The sequence below is a fragment of the Primulina huaijiensis genome, chromosome 5 (genome assembly GCF_012295235.1).
Source record: "Primulina huaijiensis isolate GDHJ02 chromosome 5, ASM1229523v2, whole genome shotgun sequence".
Lineage (NCBI taxonomy): Eukaryota > Viridiplantae > Streptophyta > Magnoliopsida > Lamiales > Gesneriaceae > Primulina > Primulina huaijiensis.
In genome coordinates this window covers 21,173,986-21,199,682 of record NC_133310.1, presented here as the reverse complement: position 1 = coordinate 21,199,682, position 25,697 = coordinate 21,173,986, and the positions used below count along the sequence as shown (strand labels likewise).

The following is a 25,697-nucleotide window of genomic DNA, read 5'->3' as shown; positions in this document are numbered from 1 at the left end:
TTTTATTGATGATGTATTTTTCAAGTTATCAAATGTACCAGTTAATATTTTTTTAATTAACTATCATTAATTAATTAATTAATATATATATATATATATAATATTTTCTTTAAAAATCAGCCCTTTGTCAAGCCGAGCCCTGAGATAATTGTTCTGTGACCTTATAACAGGTCCGGCCTGAATGCAAGCAAACAAGACAGCAATTTGCACAAGATTCCGGGCTACATTCCCGCATGATGTGTTCCACAAATAACTTGATGAGTAGGTTTCTTGTGAGACGATCTCACGAATATTTATCTGTGAGACGGGTCAATCTTACTGATATTCACAATAAAAAGTAATAATCTTGGCATAAAAAAAATATTTTTTTCATGCTTAACCCGAATAAGAGATATGTCTCACAATATGCGACCCGTGAGACCTTTTCACACAAGTTTTTGCCAAACTACGATAGCCTTGTTACGAAAGCACATCTACAACAGAAAAATTACATTAAATCTGAATCAGGCAAAACAACACACGAGTTCGATTTTAGAATGTTGTAAGAATTATTGGTAAACAGTGTGATTTGTTACAAAATTTGAGTAAAATTCATTTTGATAAATTAGTAAATTGGTACATGAAAATCGATAAACTGGTACATGATCTAGCTAAAAAATCAATTGTACTCTTAATATAAATTGGTTTAAAGTTCAATTACTCTTACTAAATTCAATTAGGTACATACTTGAAATAATTTGTGTACCAACTAAGTAAACTTGTGATCACTAACCGATATAAATAAATTATGTACTAACTAAGTTATTTACAATAATCGATACACCAATTTATCAATTTATATTGTATTCCATAAATAACTTTTACATTACAATTATTGATAGACATCGAAGAAAAATTAATGGCAAAAATTTGTGAGAGACGGTCTCATTGATCATATTTGTGAGACGGATCTCTTATTTTGGTCAAAAAAGTATTACTTTTTATGCTAAGAGTATTACTTTATATTGTGAATATGAGTAGGGTTGACTCGTCTCACAGATTAAGATCCGTGAAACGGTATAACATGAAACCCACTCAAAATTAATTTGTTTACTCTATTTATTACAAAGCCGTTATTCGAGGGAAAAAGAATGAAAGAAACTGTTGACAAATTAATTCCACGTACTGATGCGAAACGTTAATTAAATAATAACCTATAACTACCAGTCCAATATTTCCCATCTGTATTCATCTCATCTTCCTTAAACTAACCCTACAATGGAAGGATTCAAGCTACCATATGCTCCCGCAGCATTCACCCTCGTGATCTTATCTGCCGTCTTGGCGTCACCAGCGATCGTAGCTGCGGACCCAAACACCGTCACCCTCAATGTACCCGACATCCCAGCGGCGGCACCTTCAGATGAGATCCGTGCTGAACCATACCCCGGATTCTATGAATTGTCACGGAGATGTATTTCGATGCTGACGGATGAGTGCGGGAGACAAGTGCTAAGCGGGCTGTTCGACAACGAAAACAAGGTGAGCCAGAGCTGCTGCGTGAAGCTGGTGGCGATGGGGCAGGAATGCCACATGGGCTTGATGAAGGCGTTGCTTCTGTTTCCGGATCTGACGGAGAAGAATAAGGAACAGATAGTGATGATCGATAACATAATTTGGAGCGAGTGTTTGAAGAGTAGCAATGGACAGCGGATTTGAGACTGCGTGGATCTCCGGCACCGCGGCATGCAGCTACCTAGTTTATATATGCCTCATGCATATCTAATGTGTCGATATATGCGTGTGTGTGTGTATATATATTCAAATATATAATGACGATTGCAATTTTTCTAACACTTGGAAAATACACCAAATAGTAATGTGCGTGTGATAACTTAATCTCACATCCAATTCATATCTGGATTAATATAAAATATAATATCTATGAATTATACATCTAGCTATTCTTATAAGTACTCAAGCAGAGGAATCCATCTGTGTATTATACACACATAAGTATACATATATACATAAAAATCATATAAAATACCATTTAAGATGAAACGAGGTTCTGGGATTCTAAGGTTCAATGCTATAGTATTGTCTGTATTGGTGCATGCATGCTGTCATTATTCCGCATGTTGGGGGATTGATTATTGATCGATATATAAATAATTGCTACTTTATACGACAGCAGAAAAATATGGCTATGGAATTTGGAATGAGATTCTTAATTTCTTTTTTCTTTCCTGAATTAAGTGTAGAATATATATGCCGCGCGTGTGCGTGTGCGTGTATGTGGATTATCATCATATTATGTAGTGGGGAGGTGTGATTTGCGTTATCTAAAGAATACGAAGATCACACAATGTTTGAAGTATTAATACGAAATTATATATGCTTCCACCAGTGAAAGAAACATATATCCATAATATTTGATACATTTTGAATGGATCAATATATATCATATATATGTCACGATGATTAAAATTACAGTACTGTAGAAGACACCCATCACATATGCTATATACGTGGTATGTTATAAAAAAATTAAGAACTATCCTCGTACAATTGTTTGTTTGTTTTTTTTTTAATTTTAATCCCACGTTTTTTTTTGGGTTTATTTGCTACATTTCAAGTGATTTGACCAAATTGTCTTCTATTTTAATAGCACTACATCTTGTTAAAGAGATTACGTAATGACCTATTTCACCTTATTAAAAGAAAACATTTAAATAAAAATAAAAAAAAACGACGTTTCGTTTCAAAATTTGAAGGACCACAACTAATCAATCAGGACGCGCGTTAACGATTTAATTTTATGAAATAAATATTTTATTTTGATCATTACTAATATTATTTATTATTAATGAATAAATTCGGACAGGCCTACACTGCATTTGCAGATAACAGTCATAATCATAATTGGCACCTCCATTGATTTTACCATATTAAATGCCTTGTCTATGTACACGTGGAACTTGTAGAACCTTACACCTTATTTCATATATATAAAATATGGCAATAACTTGAAAAAAAAAAAGGTAACCGAACACAATTAATGGAAAATTATAATATAAAAATATAAAAAACCAAGCAATAACCTTATGGCCCACCCGGATGAAGTCCCGGAGGACTTTCTATTTTTAATTTTTTATATTTTTATATTGAAATTTTAGTTTAAACTTATATTTAGTGATGACAGTTCAAACAAAAAAATAAATACAAAAGACAGAAAAATTAAACTTTTTGTATTAGTTCATGTAGCTCAAGTAGAAAAAGAAAAATAGAGCCCGATAAAATTAAAATTTTATCCCTAAAATATAATTATTATAGAGTTAATTGACATGTATTATTTTATTTTTTTAACAAAAACACAGACCAATTATTATTGAATTTCTGGCTCCGTCACTGCATATAACTGTTATGATATGAAAATAAACATAAAAATCTTTGCGAAAACTTGTGTGAGACGATCTCACGGGTCGTAATTTATGAGACGGATCTCATATTTTGGTCATTCATAAAAAAATATTACTTTTTATTGTTAATATCAGAATGGTTGACTCGTCTCACATATAAAGATTCGTAATATCGTCTCACACTAGAGATACTCAACAATCTTATACATGTACGTGCATAATTGAATACCCTATAACTAAGAAAGAGTTCACGAATGAGACTTATGAATTAAACATTTACATGCAAAATTAATAAATAAAACAAAGAGATCAGATATTACCAAATGCGTAGCCAATAAAAAACTCCCGTTTTCATATTTTCCACCAACTCCATTTCCTTAATCTTTCCCTTCAATATCGACTCTGCTTTTCTCCGACGCTGATCACAGTCGCCCACGAAAAAGAACTCAAAGAATTTACTGTAAATTGAACATTAATTGCACGTTATCAATACTCTTGCTGAATCTTGATCGCTCAAAAATGTTGATGTTAGTAGATTGTTCCAACTGCCGGACGCCACTCCAGCTGCCGCCAGGCGCCGCCACCATCCGCTGTGCTGTGTGCAAGTCCATCACCCGTGTCGGCGATCCTCGTACCAACCCACCTGCTCCGCCTTCTTATCGTCCCACGCAGTACTCGTCTGTCAACGGATCATACAATGGCCACTACGCGCCGCGGCCTGGTCCTTCTTTCACCGCCCACCCTCAGAAGAAGGCGGTGATCGTGGGGATCTCGTATAGATACTCGAGGCACGAGTTGAAGGGAACCATTAATGATGCTAAATGCATGAAATACTTGCTGATTAATAGGTTCAAGTTCCCAGAATCCTCCATTCTCATGCTCACTGGTAATATTTTGTTTTCTAGCTTTGATTAATCGTTTTTGTTTTGAATTTTGAAATTTGGGTCCTATGAACAATTACAGTATCTTTTATTTCAAATAAAAAAATTACAGTATCTTTATATTCTTCTTTTCTTTTTTTTTTAAAAAAAATATAATTACAATATATTTAGTAACGTTTTCGTGAAATAAAATGTATGGTATGGCTACTTAATTTTATTTAACTCTAGTCTCCAGTGTTTTTAAATATGTTTCACTTCAACTTATATCTGTAGCATGCATTTAAAGTCCATAAATTTTGGAGAATAAGTTAATAATCAGTGAATAGGGGAAATTGTTCTTCTCCAATACTTGCAAATAGCTTAAAATTTCACAATAATTCAAGTAAGACTATTTCGCGACGAATATTTTATTTAGGTCATTTTTGAAAAAAATTTATTATTTTTTCTGTAAATATGGACATGATTGATTCGTTTAATAAATAAAAAGACTTGATCTAAAAGTTTTTACCCAAACAAAGATGTTCTTTAATGATATATGCAAATAGCTTATGAGTTTTACGGAAAAATAAGATGTATAGCCCCAAATAATTTTGAATATATAGCCGAAAAACTCTCTATTCGCCAACACTAAAAAAATACCTATAAAAGTAGAATTTTTGGAAAAATTGCAATTTTGTTGTTGTATATTTGTTTTATTTTTTAAAAATTTTTGCTAAATTTTTTAATTTTAATATGTTATAATTTTTATTGTTTTTTTCAATGCGACACAAACGTGCAACACTCTTTTGGAAAAAGAATTGAAATTTCGAAAAATTAAAAGAGACAAGACTGTATTCTAAGTTTGATAGCATAGATATAACCTAAATTGCAATTTTCCCTGTTCTTAAAGAAGACAAAGAAAACAGTCAATAATTCAAATTAGATGCAAAGCATGCGCATGTAATGCATAGTTTTGAAGACGCGAATCTTTTGAAATTTTAAAAGATTTTACCCAACGGTTTTTATAATGTGAGATTTAAGTAATTTGATGAATTTAATTTTAATTATTTTTGTAGAATTTAAAAGTTTAAATATATTCGATCAATGTTTTTATATAATCTATAAAAGTTTATATTCGAAATAGACGTTTGAAGAGTTTTAAAAATCAAGTAGTATTCAACTTTGACTTTAAAATTTTTAAAAAAGTCTAGAAGTAGTTTTGAACTTTTAATAACTTCGTATAATTCAGTCACATACAATATTAAAACTTAAAAACACAATTATAATTTATCAAAAAATGTCTTTGATTCAATCCAAATATTTGGATAGATTTTTCTCTCCCCTCCTCTCCTATCTATCTCAGTCATCTTCAAAAAATATTTTCGTCTTGATTTATTTTTCGACTTTGTTGTCAATAAAATTGAAAGTAATAATATTTTTTAATAAATATAATTTAAATTTTTGAATAAAAAGAAATTTTTAATTCTTTTCTAGTATTTTCAGTTGGTCTATAAGCTAACATATTTTTATTCAAAAATTATATTTATGTTGTTTTGCCATGAATATATCACGTAAAATAATTATTATTTCAAATAAATCAATGAAAAATAATATGATATAATTAAAGTTACAAATCCACATATATAAGAAGCCAAAAACTCGTGTGAGACGGTCTCACGGGTCGTATTTTTGTGATACGGATCTACTATTTGAACCATCCACGAAAAAATATTACTTCTTATGCTAAGAGTATTAATTTTTATTGTGAATATCGGTAGGGTTGACCCGTCTCACAGATAAAGATTCGTGAGACCGTCTCACAAGAGACCTACTCATATAAGAAAACTTTTACAAATATTATAAAAGTTTTGCAAAAAGTCAGAATAGATGGATTTCTATCTACAAATCTGTAAAAATCTATGTAACTCAATAAAAATATGTCAAATTCACAAATATATGTCATTTAAAAGAGTTATTAAAAACTATTAACCTTCGATTGAATACACCCTACTTAGTTTATATGTTTCATGGCATGATCGTCAAAATCTAAAAAGCATATCTTTAAATTATTCTTTAGGTCCACAGATGGAACCGAAGTTTGAAATGTGCACCAGTTTTTGTCAAAGCGACAGCTCGAAAAGATTCAAAAGGAATTAATTGGAGGATGCACATCAAATTTTTAAATAAACTCGCAAACAGTACATCAGAACTTTCAGAAATACAATAATCTGAGAAGTCGAAAAAAAGAATGGCTTTCTTGGAATATGTTTGGATTTTGCAACATCTAAATGGGAGATACACCAACGATTATATTACATCAGATGTGCCTCACAAGACAGTATTCGATGCATTATATAGAAAGAATTAAGAATTTAGTGAGTCAGGTGACCGACTAATTCGATAACATTTGTGAAAGGTGGCATATTTTGGTTTAATTTGTAACAATCCTATGAAATGCCCTGTGTTTCTTAACATTTTTTTCATATCATCCAACCCCCCTTAACACGTGCAAGTGTTGTTTCAGAAGAGGAAATTGACCCATACAAAATCCCAACAAAACACAACATTAGGATGGCTATGTTTTGGCTGGTGCAAGGTTGCCAGCCTGGGGACTCCCTGGTGTTTCATTACTCTGGCCATGGTTCACAAAAGAGGAACTACACAGGAGATGAGGTCGACGGATTCGATGAAATACTCTGTCCTTTGGATTTCGAGACATATGGAATGATTGTTGATGATGAGATCAATGCAACTATTGTTAGGCCACTTACTTGTGGAGTCAAGCTTCACGCAATCATAGACTCGTGTCACAGTGGCACGATGCTAGATTTGCCATATCTTTGTAGAATGGACAGGTTTGTTACTTGGGGACATAATAGATTTAAGTTTATTCCTTTGGTGCTATGCCTATTTCTATACCGACTAGATACTTGGCACATATTTTCTTATGTACAAGCACTATCTTACTCATACCCCTCTAGTGCACCACTTCCAAAATATATCCGTACTCTCCCGAGGTTCCATGACAGCATCTCCCTCTTAAATATTTTTATTGACTTGCATATTTTTATGATGACAACCCCCCATCCCCCAAAACAATTAGGAGATCTGTAATTATATAATCATATACACTAATGAAAATATGAACCATAACTCCGACTCTGCCACTATTTGAGAACCACTTGATACAAAACACTGAAACAGAAGATAACAGGTGACCTTCGTTACTGTATTTTAAGCCTAATACTAGGGGTGCTGACAAATTTACCACAAAAAAATTACGAACTTTCAAATGTTTATCCATTTGTATGTGGATTCAGAACTGGGCACTATGTATGGGAAGACCATCGTCCTCGTACAGGTACTTGGAAAGGCACTAGTGGAGGAGAAGTCATATCCTTTAGTGGTTGTGATGATGATCAAATCTCAGCAGATACATCTGTAAGCTCAGTCTCCAACGTTTCGATATTGAGTTAACTTCTTGGCTACATATGTATGACATTTAATACACAAAAAACTGCTGGACAGGCTCTATCCAAGGTGACTTCAACAGGTGCAATGACATTTTCATTTATCCAAGCAGTTGAACGAGGCCAAGTAAGTAATCCTACATATGGAAGTATTTTAAATGCAATGAGGTCTACCATTCGAAATGCGGATGATGAAATAGGAGGGGGTGTGGTTACAACACTTCTCACAATGCTTTTGACTGGGGGAAGTCCTGGCATTGGAAAAAGACAGGTATGCAATTTTGTCAGGACTTTGTTATCTTTTAAAATGACAAATATCAACTTGTTCTACATGGCTTTTTCTCCTGGTTGCAGGAGCCACAGCTTAGTGCTAATGAACCATTTGATGTTTATGCTAAGCCATTTTCTCTATAAGATGTAAGATTAGGAGTTCATATCAGCTGCAACCAACGAGTGACACAGCAAAAGTTCTAGGCTCTCGGTCTTCTTTTTCACTGTTGATAAATTACAATACCTGGTTTCCAAGTAATATTATTTTCTTTGTACATATAATATAAAATATTATAGATTATGCAAATAACAACCTGTATAATAAGCTTAGATGCAAATGGTTTTCGACTTCGTTTTCTTAACCAGCAGATACTCATTTTGTAAACCAATCCTACCAAATTACTCTCAAGTATTTCAGAGAACTGTTCTAAGGTAAATTTTTCTTTTTCCTTTTTTCTTCATAATGTGAGTACAACAAACATAGAATAATAAACAATTTTGCTACGTTTCTAACACACTTTAAGTTTTACCAGCTTACTTCTCGTCTTCAAGTAATTCAGACCCGGTTTCTTCTTGTACATCGTTCTTTAACAGCAAACATTGTCTCATGTATCTTGCACTGTCCTTCGAAGCCAAGTTCTCATATTCCTGTTACCATAACATCACCAGGGGAGTATCCAATAATCATTCACCTAAAATAATCAAATACTTTTATTTAAGTTCCAATGTTTTCGCGAAAAGAAAACATGCGTACCTTTTTCATGTCATTAGGGAGTTCACACCATTTCTTACTCAAGCTCTTGCTCGTTTCCTCGAAGGAAGAACACTTAACCCCGCCCCAATTTGTCATAACAAAAAAGGCATAAGAATTGCATGGCCTCAAGGGAAAACTCCGCTTTCTAAGCATTTTCTCCAACGCATTATGTCCTTTCCCAGTTTCCATCTTCGTTTTCTTCCCCGAACTGGGCCTACCCTGAAAAACACCGTAACTGCCACTGGCATTATACTTCACCGGAGACAAAACCCCACTCCTCAACCTGGTCACAATGTCATCTCTCCTCCTCATCCAAGATTCTTCGTTGAATTCATTCTCACCCACGCTACGGTCTTGAGTTTCATGACCTGAAGTAGGAGATGCAGAAGACAAAGAATCAGCGGAATCACATAAGGTGCCCGTTTCTTGGACATTTGCATCAGAAAAGCTGCCGGGACTGCCAGGATTCTGTTCCCTTCTTCGGATACTGAACTGAAGGGAGAATTCATACTCTCCGGTGTCTCCTTGCACGCGTACAGTATCACCGGCAAGAGAACCGGATAAATGGAGAGGAATTGAAGGAGAAGTTGACGAAATTGGCTGGAAATCCATGACTTGATTAACGTAATCGTCGGCCATTAATTCAGATTTCGTTGGAAGAAAGGAAAAGATGCAGTAATTCACAGTTTTCCCCAACAGAATATATATAATAGATACAGCCGCGACTGTGCATTTTCCTCTGCGAAGCGTTGCAGTTTTCAGTTACAAGGATTATTATTTCTCATATGTAGACGACACTAGTAATTGCATGTGTATATTAATTTTGAGCAGGCCTTCTGTGAGATAGTCTCAATAATTTTTATCTGTCAGACGAGTCAATTTTATCAATATTCACAATAAAAAGTAACACTCTTAGTATAAAAAGTAATATTTTTTCATTGATGACCCAAATAAGAGATCCGTCTCACAAAACACGACATGTGAGACCGTTTCACACAGGTTTTTGCCATTAATTTTTTATAATATAACAAAAAGCTAAATTATGCATGAAAGATTATATAATATTAGAATGAATATTCGTAAAAAAAAATTATTGTGTTTTGAGTTTAATTTATCATATTTTGTATTCTTATGAAACAATATAGATTGGTAAAATTACTTACCTATAGCATGTACTAATATAGTGATATAATATGAAGTAGGTATATTTGGACGGATAATGAGAACTTATCTTTTTAAAGGTATTTTCTAAAATTATATTTACTGTTATCGTGATGAAACTGACCACCGTTATATTTTGTATGATCTGAATAAATCCACAAATCAATGCAGTAGTCGATAAGCTACGTTGATCAAATAAATTATATTGAATAAATCATTTACAATAGACTCAACTAAAAAAAGAGAAGTTAGATAATTCAAACACAAGGTCTACCGTTTACCAACTCAGCTGTCATTTCATGCAAACTTAAATGTAATAAGATTTTAATATGAAAACCTAAACCAAAGATTTATATATTTCCTGGCTAAACCCTTGTCTGAAGAAGATTTATGAAAATTTCTTGAACTCTAGCTAGCTTCTTCTTCGTTAAGATGGGAGACGCACTTCCACACTCGTCCTCTTAACCGAGCCGCAAACAGGGCATTCCTTAACGGCGGACTCGCACTGCACACAGACACAAACATGGCGACAAGGCCACATCATCACCATGGCCACACGCTCCTCACAGACTTTGCACTCGAGTTTAACGGGTCGAACTCTGTCTGGGTCAGTAAACGACGATTCCGCATCGTCTTGCGGCGTTTCTGCGTACCGCAGAGTATCAACTGCATCCCGCAGGCGGGACTGTAAAGATTTCGTCACTTGCTCCAAGAACTCCACCCTGTCGTGTACCTTCTCCTTTTCCGCCTTGTAGTGTGCCGCCATCTCTTTCAATTCCGCATTTTTACTCATATTTTCTTGCAGTTCCATTTCTCTTTCTCTCAGTTTCTTGGTCGCTCTCTCCTCAGCCGCGTTATGGGTGATGCGGTGGTGCTCCGACAGCATTCGCCCCAATGCATACCTTAGATCCACTTCCTATTTACATATAACAAAATCCTCATCATTCTTACATTAATCATTAAAAAGATCACGTTAGCAAAAAAACTAAGATCATCCCATTAAAGTATACGCGAAAAGTGATTACATGGGCTGTGATTATTTGATCAATTTGATTATCGTTTCGCCATTTCGTAACATCTACGGAGAACCGCGGGTACTTCTCAGCAATGGAGTGCAGTGGCTGAGACGAAGTGAAGGGTATGTAAGCACCTTGGGAAGTAGAAGAAAAGGGTCTGAAAGGCGCTGCGGTGTTGAGGATTTGATGAACTCGTGACTGTTGGCCGCCATTAACAGGAATATCAGGAGAAGAGAAGTGCTGCTGACCTTGAAGATTGAAGAGGTTAATCTGTTGCTGTGCTTTGAATGGTTCTTCTGCAACTTCCTTCATTTTTCTCTTGCGTGAATCCTTTGGCACTGCAAGAATCGTAAAGGGTTGGAATAATAACCGCTTAAAAAACAAGAAATTTAACTTCAGAGAGATAGAGGGAGAGGCACCTCCATTTTTAAGGATCATTGCAGAGTAATGGACCTGAAACGGTGGCGGAGGTTGGGGCGGTGGAGGAGTTTTATAAAGAGTGAAACGGTGGCACAATCCAAATTAATTAATACGTCTATATTAACAGACGCAACTTTTCATCAAATCCCTCTGGAAATTAAAATGGGGTGGTTTCAGTTAATGCTTAACTGCAAACCCCTGCCTCCTGTTAGAGTAAAGAACGTATTTTTCTTCGTTATATTATATTAATCAATGTATTTAATTTATAATTTATTTTAATTTTAAAATATTAAAAGTTAGGATAATATATCATTTAAGGAAATAAGAGATTAGTGTTATAAAAAATATAATAATATATTATGAAATAGCATCTTAGTAAAGGGAAAAAAAATTCAAAAATGGTTATAAAATAAATGGTAGATTCTTACTATTTTAACTCAAATAGCACTTTGGACATCAACCCGAAGTTGGGCTTCGGCTTTCTCAAACTTTTGTTGGAATTCAGCGAATCCTTTATGAACCAAGTCTGGATCAATACGGTCCATGGGCGTAGCCTCAACAGCTATTATATCAGCAACAGAGTTTCTGTGGATAAAAGGCAAACTCGCTGCTCAGAAAATATTTGTTTATGTGGTTACCCTCGTTAACTGATAAAATACCAGGTTTCAGCTCAGCAATCGTAGCTACATGACGGGGCAAAACACCCATCTGTCCAGTAGCTGCAGGGACTATGACCATATCAACCTAATATGACCCAACACTGCATCGTTGCGGTGGAAGCTCAACCAAGGAGGAACCGTCGAGCCCGCCTCAACATTCTTGTTGGCTGAGGGTCGTTCCGGGAGAAATCAGAAATGGAGTAAGAAATGGTAGAGACAGAAGCTTGTTAATTTGGGTCATTATATGGGCTTGAATTTTAGGCCCGCCGTTTTTGGCAGCTGGAATTTTAGGCCCACCGATTTTTGACAGATTTTCAATGTGTGAATATAATAAATTTAGGACAGTGAAAAAACAATTAGATGAGTTTGGAACCCAAATATTCAAGAAACTTTTGAAATGACTAAAGAAAGGCCGTTCACATGAAGTTGAAAAACTAAATAACATCAAAAAAGTTTTACTTTCTTTTCATTTCAGATCATCTCATAGGTGATGTTTTGAAAGACAATAGACTTTTCAAATATGAATCGTTTGAATTGGTATCTTGTGCAGGACCAAACACCTCCCAGAATCGTAGAGTTTCATCTGCTCCAGCTGAGACTACTGTCAGGCCATCCGGGCTCTGTACAAAATGAATTAAACGAAAAACGAATGTTACTGCATTTGAATCGGTTCTATTTTTTGCGATTCTTGAGTTACGTGACGTGTAATATCAAACCTGGGAAAGATGAAGAACTCTAGATGCATGACTCAAGGATTGTCCGATTTTGGACATGGATGGATACTTCCATAAACATAATTGGTTCTGACATTCAGTTCCATAGCCGTGTCCACTCAGTATCTCTTTATGATGACTGTTCCATATCAGCTCACATATCTGTTCAAGTAACACCCACAAAGCCAAGTTTTATTGAGTCATTGCAAGGATGCAAAAATGGAAATAATCGGAGATCAAATGTAAAACCACTAGTTAAAGATAGCTTAAAATCACCTCAGAGATAGTAAACAGTGTTAAAACTTGCCTGTGCTTTAGTATCTATACTGCGAACACAGGCTCCTTTTTGCACATTCCACAACTTGACTGTTCCGTCATCTGTGCCTCCTCCAGAAGCTAGTATGTCGTCGTTATACGGGCACCAAGCAAGAGCCTTCACGGCAGCACAATGACTATTAAAGCGGTGAATGTAATGCATTGAGCTCATTTTACATGCATTCCATATATAAACAAGATTGTCATTGCCACCGCTTGCTAGAATATTTCCAGTGCTCGACCACTTCAAACCGCAAACTTCATGAGTGTGCACTTTCACGTTACATATCAAGCTGTTCTTTGCTCTTACTGTCAAACACGATAGCAAACTAAAATGTGATCAAAAGAACTAGGTTCATAAGTCATAACATCACTAGATATTATAACCAATCACAAACTTGAATACCGTCATGATTAATAATGGATCTATCACAGCTTCCCGATGTCAACACGTGACTGTTCCATGCGATACAGCCAATCCTTCTCTTGTGACCTTTAAGACATCTCACCTGAGAGAATATTAAGGAACTTCAATCCAAAACAAAATACACGTGGATCTGAAACAAAAGAACATGTATATAATTCTTACACATTTAAATGTCTCTGCATCATAGAGCTCTATCACGGAGGACCTGTATCCTGCTGCTATAGTTTTGGCATCTTCAGACCAGGCAACACTAGAAGTATAGTCATCACCGCTGTTGGCCTCGGATACCAACGAAATTTTACTACTATCTGCATTCCATAGGTATAATTTTTTGTCCAAAGCAACAGCAAGAATGTTGGTTCTTCCCCAATCCATGACATTGAGATAGTAATCATTCCTTATATTAGGCGCATCCAGAATACGGGATTCGTGCTGCACATCAGCATACACATGTAAGCTTGCGGATGCAAAATTAAATTAAAAAATTTGCACTTGTAAATAGAGTATAATTACGTAAAGATGATATCAAACAAAAATCCATGATCTAAAACCAGAGAAGATATATCTAAAAAAAAATCTCGAAAACTCAAGCTTGTGATTAATCAACTTGCACTTGTACCGGAAAAGAAAGTGTTAATATGGGAAAGTAAAAATTAACAGCAGAAATTTTAACCTCGGGCATGTCATGATGTACCTTAGGGAACTGTCGTAAGGGCTTATGATCTGAGATATCCTCATCACTACGTCTCATCTCATTAATCATATGGGGTGATTGCGATTTTCTACTCGATTTGGGGCTGCCCCTGAAAACCAACATCTGAAATGGCCTTCCTTCAACATCTAAAGTCAGATTTTCCAACTTCTTTTGATATGCAATCTGGTTTATATTCAAATGAGAGCAAGAACTGGTAGTCATTCATCCATCTATTGAATCAATTGCGGTGCTATAGTATATCATCATTTTTCGTTGATAATTTATTTAGAAACAAAAAAATGTGAACCCTTCTTCTGATTAGCTTACATATCAAACATACAAATTTCTCGCCTCCGTGATAAAAATTCTCACAAGTTCAAAAATCCTTATTACCAGAAAATTTCTTCAGATGAACCATCTTTTCTAACGCAAAATCAAATATAAATAAATTCTCATTTGCTTTCTCATCACGTAGTCTACTCGTCTCGTTCTGCTCATCAACATGACCAAAAATAAAAATACCATCAAATACCCACAATATCAATTCAAGAAAACGAGAAGTCCTAATTTGATAATGAATGATTAAATTTTTTTTAAAAAAAAAACTCAACTCTGAAGTTAGTCTCCTTGGGACCTGCATTATTCCTGGTTGTCAATGCACCGTGCGCTTGATCAAGATCCATCAGGCTCCTATTCGGTATAAATCTATCTCCCTAAAAACAACACAACTTTTAAAAAGAAGTAATGAAAGCAAGAAATCGTTACGAATCCCTTGATTATTCAAGAAATTTTTTTACTCAATCCGTACCAAGAAATCGTACTCCACAGGACTGTCGTGGAGGCGAGTAGGCGAGTACCAGTCGGATTGAAGTCTCCAATCGTATTCACGATCCATCAGTTAAAAATTTCACAAACCCAGAAACTAAATCCAGAGAATGCACCAAAACATTTCGTTCATGCAATAAAACGTTTTGTTCATCAACTGTTAATGCGGTTCTTGAAGAGAATCACAGCATTTTTCTTCGACTTGTGAGAACGTCCGAACTTCAATTCTCTACTGCTGCCTCGCGCCAAAAATATGGGTGGCCTTCCCCATATATATGATGAAGACTGGCCTTGCCGTTGGTGATATTGAAACCGTTGGGTAAAAAATTTGGGACGCGACCGATAAATAGGAAATATTTATATATTTAAAATTCATTTATTAGTATTTTAAATTAAATAATGTCATCCCGAAAAAGAATCTAATAATATTTGAACTTGGATACATAGACGTTGAGGTAAACAGTTCCACAAGAATTTTCAAAAAATGATCAAGCGTTTTAATGAATTAAATTACAATTTTATCATGCAAAAATCACTATTATTTTGATAATCTCAACATATATAAAAGAGAAGGACTCGCCATATATTACGGTAAATGCACTGAATCAAGAATACCCCGGAGCATAATCATCGTCTCGAAAACTAATCATCAGAATTAAACAATCAGTTAAAAAAAAATCGAACTCAAATGTACGTCAAATGCAAATACAGCCGGAAATCACTGATGTAGTAGAAATAGATAACTAACAGGACACATGAAGATTCAAGAAAAAAAAACAGAAAATGAAACTTGAGAGAGACGGGAGGGTGGCGAGTATGAATTTGTGCTACCCCCGTGGAGTTTTAGTCTCTCTGAATATATCCTTGCTGATCCACTTCTCAATTGTTTTGATGACAAAGAAGTACTGTTACAAGGAGAAAATGAGAATCAAGTATCACTCCAATAAGACGTGGCTTTCTCTATGTGGCAAGATGGGATATTATCAATGTTATCGAAATCTTCTGAACCAAATATGCAATTTATCTTGGGTCATGTACATCAATTAGAGATGGATTCCGCATAACAAATTTAACGATTGTTTGATATATGTCTCATTTGTGTGCTTATATAGAACAAGTGTTGGAACATCACTTACTTGGAATGCTACAATGACAGGGATGAATAGCTTTCCTCTATCATTCGCATTTGGTCCTTCAATCAGCTTCTGATCAACAAGGATACTCTTCTTTCCATTTAAGGTAATTTCGGTGATAGTATGAACCAAATTGGGTATCCAAGGAGAACCACTTGGGAGGATCTACAATGCAGATGAACAATTTACGAACGTTGGCGAAATAGCGAGACTTTAAACAGGAATTCTAGAGGAAACAAACCGACCTTCTCGTCGTACTCATTCTTGTTACATCTCCCACTATTCTCAACCAAAGCAACTGGAATGGCATAGTTCTATTGAAAAAGGCAGCAAAGAACTAAAGTGAGATCACACCTGCTGACATCTCAATGTATTTCAAACCATTAAATGAATGAATTGCTAAATCTTGAATTGCTTTCATTTGATAATTAGTGAAAAAAAAATGCATGAAATTTTAAAACGTTTCAGAACCCAATAGAGAAACATTTGACCCAAATAGTCCTCTGTCCTCCAGACACACTAACTATTACATAGCACAGTATGTCCATCAGTTCGATTTCTTCAATTGTAGTAATGAGATTCACTTCAGGTAAATGATGGAAACAATTTTTCCTTTAAAGAAAGAAAATAGAAGTATGGTCAGCGTAAAATTTAAGCATACCTGAGCTTCCGTTTTACCAATCCTAGCTCCTTGTCGGATGCATTTCAAGAGAGACTCCGATCGTCTGGAAAAGAACTCCTCATAACTCAATAAGTCTGGAGGAGAGAGCTGAGCATGTGTGAGGACAACCATTGATTTTTGCCATATATCTTTGCCAAAACCATCAGCAATGGCTTTCACGATCTGTTTGTCCAAATTATCCACTCTATATGCATCCAAACGATCCACATAAAGCAGAACATCTATTGTCTTGTTCAAAAGAAACCTGCCCAGAAAGCTACAAACAAATTTATCACATCAAACTCAGATATTATTGCAGAATCATAAACCATCGTTAGCCACTAATATATGCTAATGAAAACCTTTTAATGGTCTCGAGCACTTGGTCGCTGACATATCCTCCCTCAACAAGCCCTGGGGTATCGATGATGTTCAGAGTAAATCCTGATCGTGATCGTGAAACAATCACGGGCCTAGGAGTTTCCGACTGAAACAAATGGAATGCATGCCACAAGGATTACATTATCCTTAAGACCTCAAATAATGAAATAAAAAAGCAAACAAAAACCACAGGCAGAGAACCACTATATACCTGAAAAGCACTAACTGTGACAACTCGTTCCCCAACAATCGAATTGACGGTGGAAGATTTTCCAACACCACCTTTCCCCATCACAAGGATTGTCAATGTATTGACATTCTACAGGAAATAACAAACAGCGTTATTGCCATGGATACACCTTATACATCAAGTACTTATAAAAAAGACCACCTACATTTTCTGAGAGAAGTAAACAGAAACATACAAAAAAAACAGAGGACTCATTCTCAAGCTTCCAACCATTGTTCTCGATAGCTAACTTGGTGTCTTTTGAGAGTCAAGTCAAACAACTTTACAGAATTTTCATTCGAAATTTGAATATTTTTCTATTAATTGGTCACCACTACTTGTTCTCATTTTGATTCATAGTCAACAATATCTTCCCGCTTTTCATGGGGACCAAACAGGTAGAACCAAACAATCTTAATCTTATTTACTGCCATAAATGGTACTCAAGAACATCCATCAACCCATGAGAAAAAAGTGGAACCTGGTTCTTTAACTTTGACAACAAGTCAACCAATTTCTCCTGAGTTGCTGCAGGAAACTGCTGAATTGCAGTCCATTCTCTAACTAGCTGCACCGCCATTTCCACTGAAAACCAAGAAAAAGAATTTCCCGAATCAAAATTTGCTAGGAAAAAAAAACTCCCAAGAGCACATAATCAAAAGGTAGCCAAGGACAAAAATAGTAAATCTTTTATGAATTTGAGACAAAACTCGCTTAAGAAACAACAAAAAAAAACTTTTGAATACATAACACAGGATAAACTGAAAAAAGACAAAACATAAAAGAAACATCAGAAAGGCGGAGAAAAAGACTTACACAGTCAATTGACTCAATTACACAACAAAATCTCAGATGAAAAATAGGATAATTCAAAGAAAAAGGAAGATTTAAGAGAACCCTATTGAGGGAATACCTTATCTATCTTCGAATTCACCGCCGCACCAACTTTATCTATCTGTCTAATGAAGAGCGTTCAGCGAACTTGGAAGCTCCTTAGCCCTCAGGCTCCTGCGGTACGAATTACATGAAAGGACTACATGTTAAATTACTACATCATCCTTTCGAGTTAACCTTAATCACGGAATTGAATTTAGGAAAACAAGATCATCTAGACTAGACCAGCCATCTTTTTTTTATTACAACACCTCACACGTATATTTTCGCGAGACATTTATTTTCGTGTGATATATATTTAAAGTAAAAATTAATATTTTAATATAAAAATAAATTTTTTTTATGAATCTAATAAAGTTAGAGATTGATATCACAAAATTAAAAAGTGAAATTTTTTGTCAGTATCTTTTGTGAATCATTATACGTTACTAATTAATTATTGGTTAAACATACATTTTTGAATAACTGAATTTTATGTCAACATCAGTAATTTTATGTCAACATCTTATTAATCGGATTCTTCATAAATCATTTGGCCTCAATTAAAAAATAAATAATCTACTCTAAAACAAATGTATAGAGAATGTTTGAGATCGTGATAAATACTCCCACCACGTCACAAAATATACTTTAAGAAATAAAAATAAATAATAATACCAAAATGTATAAAGAATGTTTGAGATCGTGATAACTTAATATTTTATTATTTTAAAGAGTATTTTTTCCATTAAGTTAACATAAATTTAATACGTAAAAAAAATTGTGTTTCAACCATTTTCTGTACATATACCTTAAATTAATATAAAAAAATAAAATTTATTGTATATATTTTAAAAAATAAATGAGGGATATTATATCATATCCAATAACTTTCCCTGATAAAAATATGATCAAACCATGACACTTTGATCGATATTGAAATTAAATCGTTATAAATATTTATAATTTTTAGTAAAACAACAAAAGATCGATCATACGTATGTCTTGTTTTTAATAATTAAATAATATTCAATTTATTGGTGATCAGATAAATTTTACAATATACATAATCAAGAATAGAATTTCAACATCAGAATTAAAATTTCTAAAAACAAAAAAGCATATGATCATATTTTATTTCATTGTCATCGTAATGCTTGTACTTTTAAAAAAATATAAATTTATGATTTGATGATTAATAAATTTACATAAACATCATCTAAAAAATAATTAATTTATAGAAATTATTAATTTGATAAACGGCTCAAATCGATATTAAGAAAAAATATTATTTTAACAAAAAATAATTATTATTTTATTAATTTATCGAAATTATTAATTTAACAAATCAGCTCAAATGGAGCATCTGCAACTTTCAATTCTTATCACGCAATGCATGCAAGAAACAGCAAACAAGAAAAGGCAGCAATTTGCACAAGATTCCAGGCTACTTTCCCACATGCATTCAACCAATAACACCCAGCAAGCTCACTTGAGAGCCTTGTTACGAAAAAACATCTACAACAGAAAAATGACATTAAATCTGAATCAGGGCAAACCACCCCACAAATTCAAAGCAACAGAAACGATGGATCTAACAAGGCATAGTACGAACTCTACTATTCCCCCTTTGTGGGGGTATAACAAACTAGACGCCAACAATCTTCGTACATAAAACAGCAGACGACCAGAAACCAAGGTAGGATTGTAAAATGATACATTTCCAGAAATGGAAACATACGAGTGGTGAGTGGTCGGTCGCGTGGTAACCAGTCAACTTAGCTGCCTTTAGTTAGACCACACGTGAACCAGGCCAAGCCTATTTCCGGTGTAGATCTCGTTACGATCTTCATCGTAGAAAAGAGCCGTGATGTCCTCAAGTGCGTCTGCAACAGCACTTCTGAGTCTTGAATTTTGGACACGCTTTCTTGAGTTGCAATTTCTTCCACGGCAATTTGCACTGCAGTTGCAGTCATCTGCAGGAACACTGTCGCCAGCCTTTATTTTCGCAAGGCACTTTCCGGTCAAGATGTTGCTGATATTGATCGACCCCGCTGCATTGAAAGAGTGAGACAGACATCAGGTCGCCATCAAGAACTAAACATTATATGCTCGGCTCTGGCAGATTCACATTTTTCAATTCATAAAAAATGATAAAAATGAACTTTTTGAAATTTTCAAAGAAAAGTTGAAGCAACACCCTGAAAGGCACATTTTCTGGTTGCTTAATATCGAATTTCTCAACAAAAAAAAAAAGGCTACAAAAAATCAATTATTTCAAAGGACGTTTTTTTTTTAAATATCAAAAAAGGCTTTTAAAAAAACAGTTCCTCCTTCCAAATGTGATTGTAGAAACGGTTTAACTTGATGATTTTAAATTCAAAATAATATAATTTTCTCCGTGGCATACCATTTCCATCAGCTAATGGCTCATCCGAATTGCAATATGAAATGATGAGGTCTTGATCGCTGGTGATATATATATTATTGGTATTGCAATCAGGATGTGATAATAAGTGATCCTCAAACGACGTCACAAGCTCTCCCCTGAAGTTCCAAACAGACACGGTTCTATTTCTGAATGTCAGGAACAATTGGTTCTCATACAGAAATATAAACGCAGACGGTGTCATGAATTTAGTGCTGCTAACTTCTGTTAACTCGGAATTACGGACCTAAAGAAAGAAGTCGTCAGATTATGAAGATAAGAATTAAGAACGTCATTGTAGATTATGCCTAAATAACTTACATCAAGAATCTGAAGGTTCTCATTCTCTTGCTTGACAAGGAGCTTCTCGTTGAACTGTTCGATGAAATCCACCTTCTTGTTTCTATGAAGGAGATGACTGAAAGACTTGAGAACAGTTCCATCCTCTATTGATAGAATCTTCAAAGGAACGCCACCACTAGTTTTCGTAAATATCAATAACATGATTCCTGGGCTATTTTCCAAAGTAAGGTATTTGTCTCAGAAAAAATAAATTATACATCAACAATCCGACATAAATCCAATCAGAATGAAAAAACATATACAACACTTTTAAATCCAGAAGATCTTCTTGACCATGTGCATAGACAGACATTTTAGTGCAGTGAAAATGATACCTGATCTTAATCTCTTGAACATTTTCATCAGAAATTGAGTACAACATTGTATAGTTTTTCAAGTCAAATACCTTGTATATACTGAAAACAAAACTCATAATTAGCAAAGCAGCACTAACTATTGAAATTTAAGGGGGCACCTTAGAAGGTTACCACAAAGAGATTGTTGATTACTTACCTATCTTGTGCAGAATAGGTAAGAACTTTTCCATTTACATCATCAAATTCCACAAAACCGGGCCACTTCAATGATTCAGACTCGAATAGAGGAAAACCAGCATCAGGTTTACCCCGTCGTATGTATCTGAAGATGCCACATACCCAAATGAGAAAGAGCATAAGGATGAATAGAGATCACCAGTAAATAGTAAAGGAATTCCATACTCAATCCTTGTGGTTCTGCATTTTAGGGAACTAAAATTATCAGAAGCGTAGACTGAAACAGTGATCAGAGAATCATTATTCTTGTTGTAGAATAAGCTTCGAATAACTTCATCTGGACTGACATTGAGAAAGCATATCCTCTGGTCGGTCTCTGCATCCATCAAGAAATGTTCATTAGCATTGATTTCAAGAAAATAAAAGGAAAAAAATCCATATAAGTACATATCATCGTCATTTATATTAAAGAACACCATACCTCGACTAAATGCTGCACAAACACCAGATTGGGCAAGAGCAAACACAATATCACGAGCAGCAACTATTTCAATAATTTTTGATCTCTTTTTCAGAAATGGCAACATCGAGGAACAGTATCCCTTGGGATCATGAGTATCATATTCTTCCTGAAACAGATAATATACTCGATAAGCCATCATAATAAGCATATAACGGGTAGTTGCTTAACTTAATCTAGCAGATCTATTATACCGAACTACAAAGGTAGAGTATTGATATACATTCTTCAAAATTATTAAGAAATCAATAATTGTCCAATCACTAGGAAGAAGCACAGCCTTCTTTCGAGACTACCTCTCATTCAGTTTTCCATCATCAATACCCCTCTGGCCTCCTTGAGATGCCAGTGTCCAAATCAAAACTCTAGAATTGTTCAAGACCACAGCAAAATCAAATCATCTTTATCCAAGTTGCACCTATTAAGCTTTGGAAGATTCTTTTGGTGGAACTAGTTGGAAAAGTGACTGGGAAGGTAGTTTGCCCCATAACGGAAATGGCAGGGAGATTATAGTAGGTATCGCTACCATTCCTGCATGTATATAGATGAACTGGGTGCAGAGCTTTTGATGAAGTGGTAGCACGAAGACATTAAGGGTTATGGAGTTGTTTCTTTAAGTTACTGTTGTCCTGTTTGGTGTTTAGTTCTGAATCCCACAAAGTAATAAATGGTGGGATCTAGGCAAAGCACGAAAGACAGGCTCACAAGCTAGATGAAAAACATAAAAAAAAGGTCAAATTTTTTTTAAATTCTGAGGTCCATAAAATTTGTTACCAGCTAATACTTTCCATAAAACACAGCAAATGTTTAAACCCTTGCAAATTCAAGGAACATTCCAAAAGCCAGTTGGCAAATGCGTCCACAAGACTGTCTTTACTTCTCCCTAAAATATAAATAACACTCTCTGACTCTCAGATCTCTCCCTATATCCATGGATCATCAGAAAACAGCTAATTTATCAATGAATTTTGCTTTAAAGGTTAAAAATTAGAAGAAAAAATGTTTTAAGACTCAGCATCGTGAATCCGAATAATTTGTGAGCAAGCTGCATCTAATTCTTGGAATTATTTGTGAGCAAACTGCATCTTATTCTCTATACCAAAAATTAAAAAAATACCAGCCATCTATCTTTAACATACAGATCTGAGTTCATTAGTCATATCAGGATATACATTTCCGACGAGTTCTATCAAAAAACCTAGATAAACCTACATGAAAACCAAAATTTTCCATGCTGCAACTTTCAAATACAAATCAGAAATTTCACATCTTCCATAAGAAAAATATAATCTGAAATAATTTAAACCCAAACGAAAAAGGAGCAACCAACCAAAAAAAAAAAAAATCAGATATGGCGAACTTAAGCAAATGAACCTGCAAGCGAATGTGGCGGAACCGCTCTTGAGCATCACTCATACTGAAACCACGATCACGTTTTGAGGAAATCTCCCTTCTCTGCAGCTTCCTCACGCTGTTAACAAGCACATCAAACCCACCGCGGGGCCGCTTCTTCGCCACCACTCGTCTCCCACGACATGGCCTAGGAGTCGCTGTTATTCTCCTTCCATCCATCCTAGATTATCAATCAAATCCAAACCCTTCTTCACAAAACCAAGAAGGAATTATTCACAAGCACAAGACACAAACACAAACCCACATATCAATTCAAATTTAAAAAACCCTAATTCTCCAGACCCAGAAAAAAAACAGAAAATACAAAAAAAAAAAAAAAAAAAACNAACAGAAACCAGAAATAAACTCAAATTCTCCCTTTCTCCTGGTTTTCGAAAGACTCCCTCCTCCTCTTCACACACACACATACGTGTAGGTTTGAACCCGAACCCTATACTAGACTTTATGAAATTCTCCCTCTACAAACAAACAATCTTGTCTCTGAAAAAGGGTAAAGGAGGAAGAGAAGAACAGCCCTGCTCGGAGAAAAACCTATATACCGAGCGAACGAGAGTCGAGACAAAGAGAGAAAGAAACGTGTCGAATTTGGAAGAATTCGTTGCCCGACTGGAATTCAAATCCAGATTGCGAAACCTGACGGTGTAATAAGTTGCTTTTTATTTTTTTTCCGTTTTTGTCTCCATTTTCTCAATTATTTCTTGGGTTTTCATTAGACCGTTGTAAAGTTATTTAATTTCAAAATAACAGCTGTTTGCAAATAAATAGAATTTGTATAAATATATTTTTAGGGTCAAATTTCTATATTTCTTAACTATTTCATTTTTTATAATTCATATTTTATATAAGAAGCTTAGTTTGATATAATTTATTTTAAACTCGATGGATTATGAAATATGTATAAAATAAAATATAGATTATAAATCATTATATGAAATATTTATAAGTCTAATCTTTTGTGAAATACATTACGTATAGTTAGACACAGTTTGATACAACTATACATATTTGTTTCATCTTCAAGTTCTAAAAAATATAAAGATAAAAGATTTATGTTATTTATATACATTGATTTATTATCTCAACATCATATATTTTTCAATATTCTATCGTACGAACAAAACAATTTCTTAGAACATTACCGATTGTCAACTTATAAAACTCAAATAAGGTTAGGTTCATATAGGTTTCTAGGCTTATATTTCAATGGATTTTAACAAATTTATGAAATTTTGGTTGATTTGGTTAGTTGTGTCAATTTTTAGTTAAAAAATCAATCAATTTGGTATTTTTTTACAAACGACAAACTTTATATGAAATTTTAATATTCTTGTATAGTAATCCAGTGGAATATATTTTTCAAAGAAATTTATTGTATCGAATTTATCTCTTATTACTTTTTAAGTTTTCTTACAGATTCACTCTATCTTACAAGCCGTGGCGGAGCCACATGGTAAGACACTCGGGTTTTAGCTCGGGTGGCCCAATTTTTTTTAAAAAAATTATATGTAAATTTTGTATAATTTTGGATTAATATGATACTAGTATAGGTAGATCAGTTTAAAATATTAAAAAGTTATAGAGTTTAAAATTCTAATCTGGGTAGAGCTATATTCTTGGCTCCGTCTCAGCTTACAAGGTAGGGAAATTGGCAGGATGATAGTTCAAAGAATGTAAGGTTTGCGTTAATGATATTATTTGTAACTGATATTGTCTATATATAAGTTGTAAGTAATTATATTACGAGCTTAAAACGCATTAAAGTTCAGTTTTCTGTTGCAGAATGCTCACTAGCATAGGTGTATGTGACATTGCTGCAATCTGTTCAGACAGAGAAAGGTAACTTCCATGGAATCCTGCACAGTTTTACAGTGTTGCAGATAACGAAACCCAATTCTGTTAACTCCAATACCTTCACAGGTTATTTTTCGGAGCATGTGGATTTGGAGACGATACACTAGAATCCACGACAATGATGTATACAAGAACGCCTGTCATACCTTTTGTAAAAATTGATTTGGCTAATATCGACTATATTTTCCAAAACACTGTCAAGTTTTAGCCATTTTTATTCCAGTGATTATGTTTGTTAATTTGCTCGAATCATTGTCCAAGAATTATGTTTCATATCTTAAAGTCACAATATGGAAAAAGGCTGAGAGATTATGTCAGTCCAAAACTTTGTTTACGAAATGAATGGATTCCATATTTACTAATCTCACATGACGCAACGTAGCTTGA

The 25,697-nt window shown here is 34.5% G+C and overlaps 6 protein-coding genes and 1 long non-coding RNA gene across 10 annotated transcripts; 2 read left to right on the top strand and 5 right to left on the bottom strand.

The window, feature by feature from the left end:
- The first annotated feature begins 3,743 nt into the window (after nt 1-3,743).
- On the top strand, nt 3,744-8,346 carry LOC140977058 (metacaspase-1-like). Its single transcript, XM_073441596.1, has 5 exons — nt 3,744-4,287; nt 6,786-7,116; nt 7,582-7,702; nt 7,790-8,002; nt 8,086-8,346. Exons 1-5 carry the CDS (start codon nt 3,921-3,923, stop codon nt 8,143-8,145), a joined length of 1,092 nt encoding a protein of 363 aa, XP_073297697.1. The 5' UTR covers nt 3,744-3,920; the 3' UTR covers nt 8,146-8,346.
- Nucleotides 8,172-9,554, bottom strand: LOC140977059 (uncharacterized). The gene is made up of 2 exons (XM_073441597.1): nt 8,756-9,554; nt 8,172-8,649 (listed from the first exon to the last, which is right to left on the bottom strand). Exons 1-2 carry the CDS (start codon nt 9,392-9,394, stop codon nt 8,536-8,538), a joined length of 753 nt encoding a protein of 250 aa, XP_073297698.1. The 5' UTR covers nt 9,395-9,554; the 3' UTR covers nt 8,172-8,535.
- A 659-nt stretch (nt 9,555-10,213) lies between these two features.
- LOC140977056 (E3 ubiquitin-protein ligase BOI-like) lies at nt 10,214-11,789 on the bottom strand. The gene is made up of 3 exons (XM_073441594.1): nt 11,352-11,789; nt 10,942-11,270; nt 10,214-10,832 (listed from the first exon to the last, which is right to left on the bottom strand). Exons 1-3 carry the CDS (start codon nt 11,368-11,370, stop codon nt 10,344-10,346), a joined length of 837 nt encoding a protein of 278 aa, XP_073297695.1. The 5' UTR covers nt 11,371-11,789; the 3' UTR covers nt 10,214-10,343.
- Nucleotides 11,790-12,365: 576 nt separating this feature from the next.
- LOC140977054 (cell division cycle 20.2, cofactor of APC complex-like) lies at nt 12,366-15,193 on the bottom strand. The gene is made up of 8 exons (XM_073441590.1): nt 14,969-15,193; nt 14,772-14,873; nt 14,161-14,343; nt 13,629-13,898; nt 13,446-13,548; nt 13,032-13,348; nt 12,728-12,886; nt 12,366-12,631 (listed from the first exon to the last, which is right to left on the bottom strand). Exons 1-8 carry the CDS (start codon nt 15,053-15,055, stop codon nt 12,488-12,490), a joined length of 1,365 nt encoding a protein of 454 aa, XP_073297691.1. The 5' UTR covers nt 15,056-15,193; the 3' UTR covers nt 12,366-12,487.
- A 197-nt stretch (nt 15,194-15,390) lies between these two features.
- LOC140977057 (uncharacterized) lies at nt 15,391-15,820 on the top strand. Its single transcript, XR_012175363.1, has 2 exons — nt 15,391-15,447; nt 15,479-15,820. It is a non-coding gene; the product is annotated as an uncharacterized lncRNA (long non-coding RNA).
- Nucleotides 15,570-18,459, bottom strand: LOC140977055 (translocase of chloroplast 34-like). 3 transcript variants are annotated; one of them, XM_073441591.1, is made up of 8 exons: nt 18,303-18,459; nt 17,871-17,974; nt 17,372-17,479; nt 17,142-17,266; nt 16,780-17,056; nt 16,364-16,432; nt 16,122-16,283; nt 15,570-15,890 (listed from the first exon to the last, which is right to left on the bottom strand). In XM_073441591.1, exons 2-8 carry the CDS (start codon nt 17,967-17,969, stop codon nt 15,813-15,815), a joined length of 918 nt encoding a protein of 305 aa, XP_073297692.1. In that variant the 5' UTR covers nt 17,970-17,974; nt 18,303-18,459; the 3' UTR covers nt 15,570-15,812. The 3 variants fall into 3 exon arrangements, with proteins under 3 accessions (XP_073297692.1, XP_073297694.1, XP_073297693.1); XM_073441593.1 differs by having other exon boundaries at nt 16,780-17,044; XM_073441592.1 differs by lacking the exon at nt 18,303-18,459 and adding an exon at nt 18,206-18,292.
- Nucleotides 18,460-19,710: 1,251 nt separating this feature from the next.
- On the bottom strand, nt 19,711-23,789 carry LOC140977053 (uncharacterized). 2 transcript variants are annotated; one of them, XM_073441588.1, is made up of 8 exons: nt 23,421-23,789; nt 22,008-22,155; nt 21,752-21,902; nt 21,546-21,671; nt 21,368-21,448; nt 21,012-21,204; nt 20,673-20,937; nt 19,711-20,316 (listed from the first exon to the last, which is right to left on the bottom strand). In XM_073441588.1, the coding sequence occupies exons 1-8, from the start codon at nt 23,616-23,618 to the stop codon at nt 20,051-20,053; spliced, it is 1,428 nt and encodes a 475-aa protein (XP_073297689.1). In that variant the 5' UTR covers nt 23,619-23,789; the 3' UTR covers nt 19,711-20,050. The 2 variants fall into 2 exon arrangements, with proteins under 2 accessions (XP_073297689.1, XP_073297690.1); XM_073441589.1 differs by lacking the exon at nt 21,368-21,448.
- Between the last annotated feature and the right edge of the window lie 1,908 nt (nt 23,790-25,697).

Bases quoted from the DNA above. Each gene is read 5' to 3' on its own strand.
- LOC140977053 (XM_073441588.1), bottom strand. From the start codon at position 23,618: ATGGATGGAAGGAGAATAACAGCGACTCCTAGGCCATGTCGTGGGAGA. The intron at 22,156-23,420 runs GTTCATTTGCTT...TATCTGTTTCAG, and splicing joins TCCGCCACATTCGCTTGCAG to GAAGAATATGATACTCATGA. The intron at 21,672-21,751 runs GTATGGAATTCC...TGGCATCTTCAG, and splicing joins TGCAGAACCACAAGGATTGA to ATACATACGACGGGGTAAAC.
- LOC140977059 (XM_073441597.1), bottom strand. From the start codon at position 9,394: ATGGCCGACGATTACGTTAATCAAGTCATGGATTTCCAGCCAATTTCG. The intron at 8,650-8,755 runs GTACGCATGTTT...TTATGGTAACAG, and splicing joins TCCCTAATGACATGAAAAAG to GAATATGAGAACTTGGCTTC.
- LOC140977058 (XM_073441596.1), top strand. From the start codon at position 3,921: ATGTTGATGTTAGTAGATTGTTCCAACTGCCGGACGCCACTCCAGCTG. The intron at 7,117-7,581 runs GTTTGTTACTTG...ATGTGGATTCAG, and splicing joins TATCTTTGTAGAATGGACAG to AACTGGGCACTATGTATGGG. The intron at 7,703-7,789 runs GTAAGCTCAGTC...ACTGCTGGACAG, and splicing joins AAATCTCAGCAGATACATCT to GCTCTATCCAAGGTGACTTC.
- LOC140977056 (XM_073441594.1), bottom strand. The intron at 10,833-10,941 runs GTAATCACTTTT...ATATGTAAATAG, and splicing joins ATCAAATAATCACAGCCCAT to GAAGTGGATCTAAGGTATGC.
- LOC140977055 (XM_073441591.1), bottom strand. From the start codon at position 17,969: ATGGCGGTGCAGCTAGTTAGAGAATGGACTGCAATTCAGCAGTTTCCT. The intron at 17,267-17,371 runs GTATATAGTGGT...CATTTGTTTCAG, and splicing joins TCACAGTTAGTGCTTTTCAG to TCGGAAACTCCTAGGCCCGT. The intron at 16,284-16,363 runs GTCGGTTTGTTT...TCTGCATTGTAG, and splicing joins AGAATGAGTACGACGAGAAG to ATCCTCCCAAGTGGTTCTCC.
- LOC140977054 (XM_073441590.1), bottom strand. From the start codon at position 15,055: ATGGATCGTGAATACGATTGGAGACTTCAATCCGACTGGTACTCGCCT. The intron at 12,887-13,031 runs GCAAGTTTTAAC...TTACTTGAACAG, and splicing joins GTATAGATACTAAAGCACAG to ATATGTGAGCTGATATGGAA. The intron at 12,632-12,727 runs GTTTGATATTAC...CATTTTGTACAG, and splicing joins GAGTTCTTCATCTTTCCCAG to AGCCCGGATGGCCTGACAGT.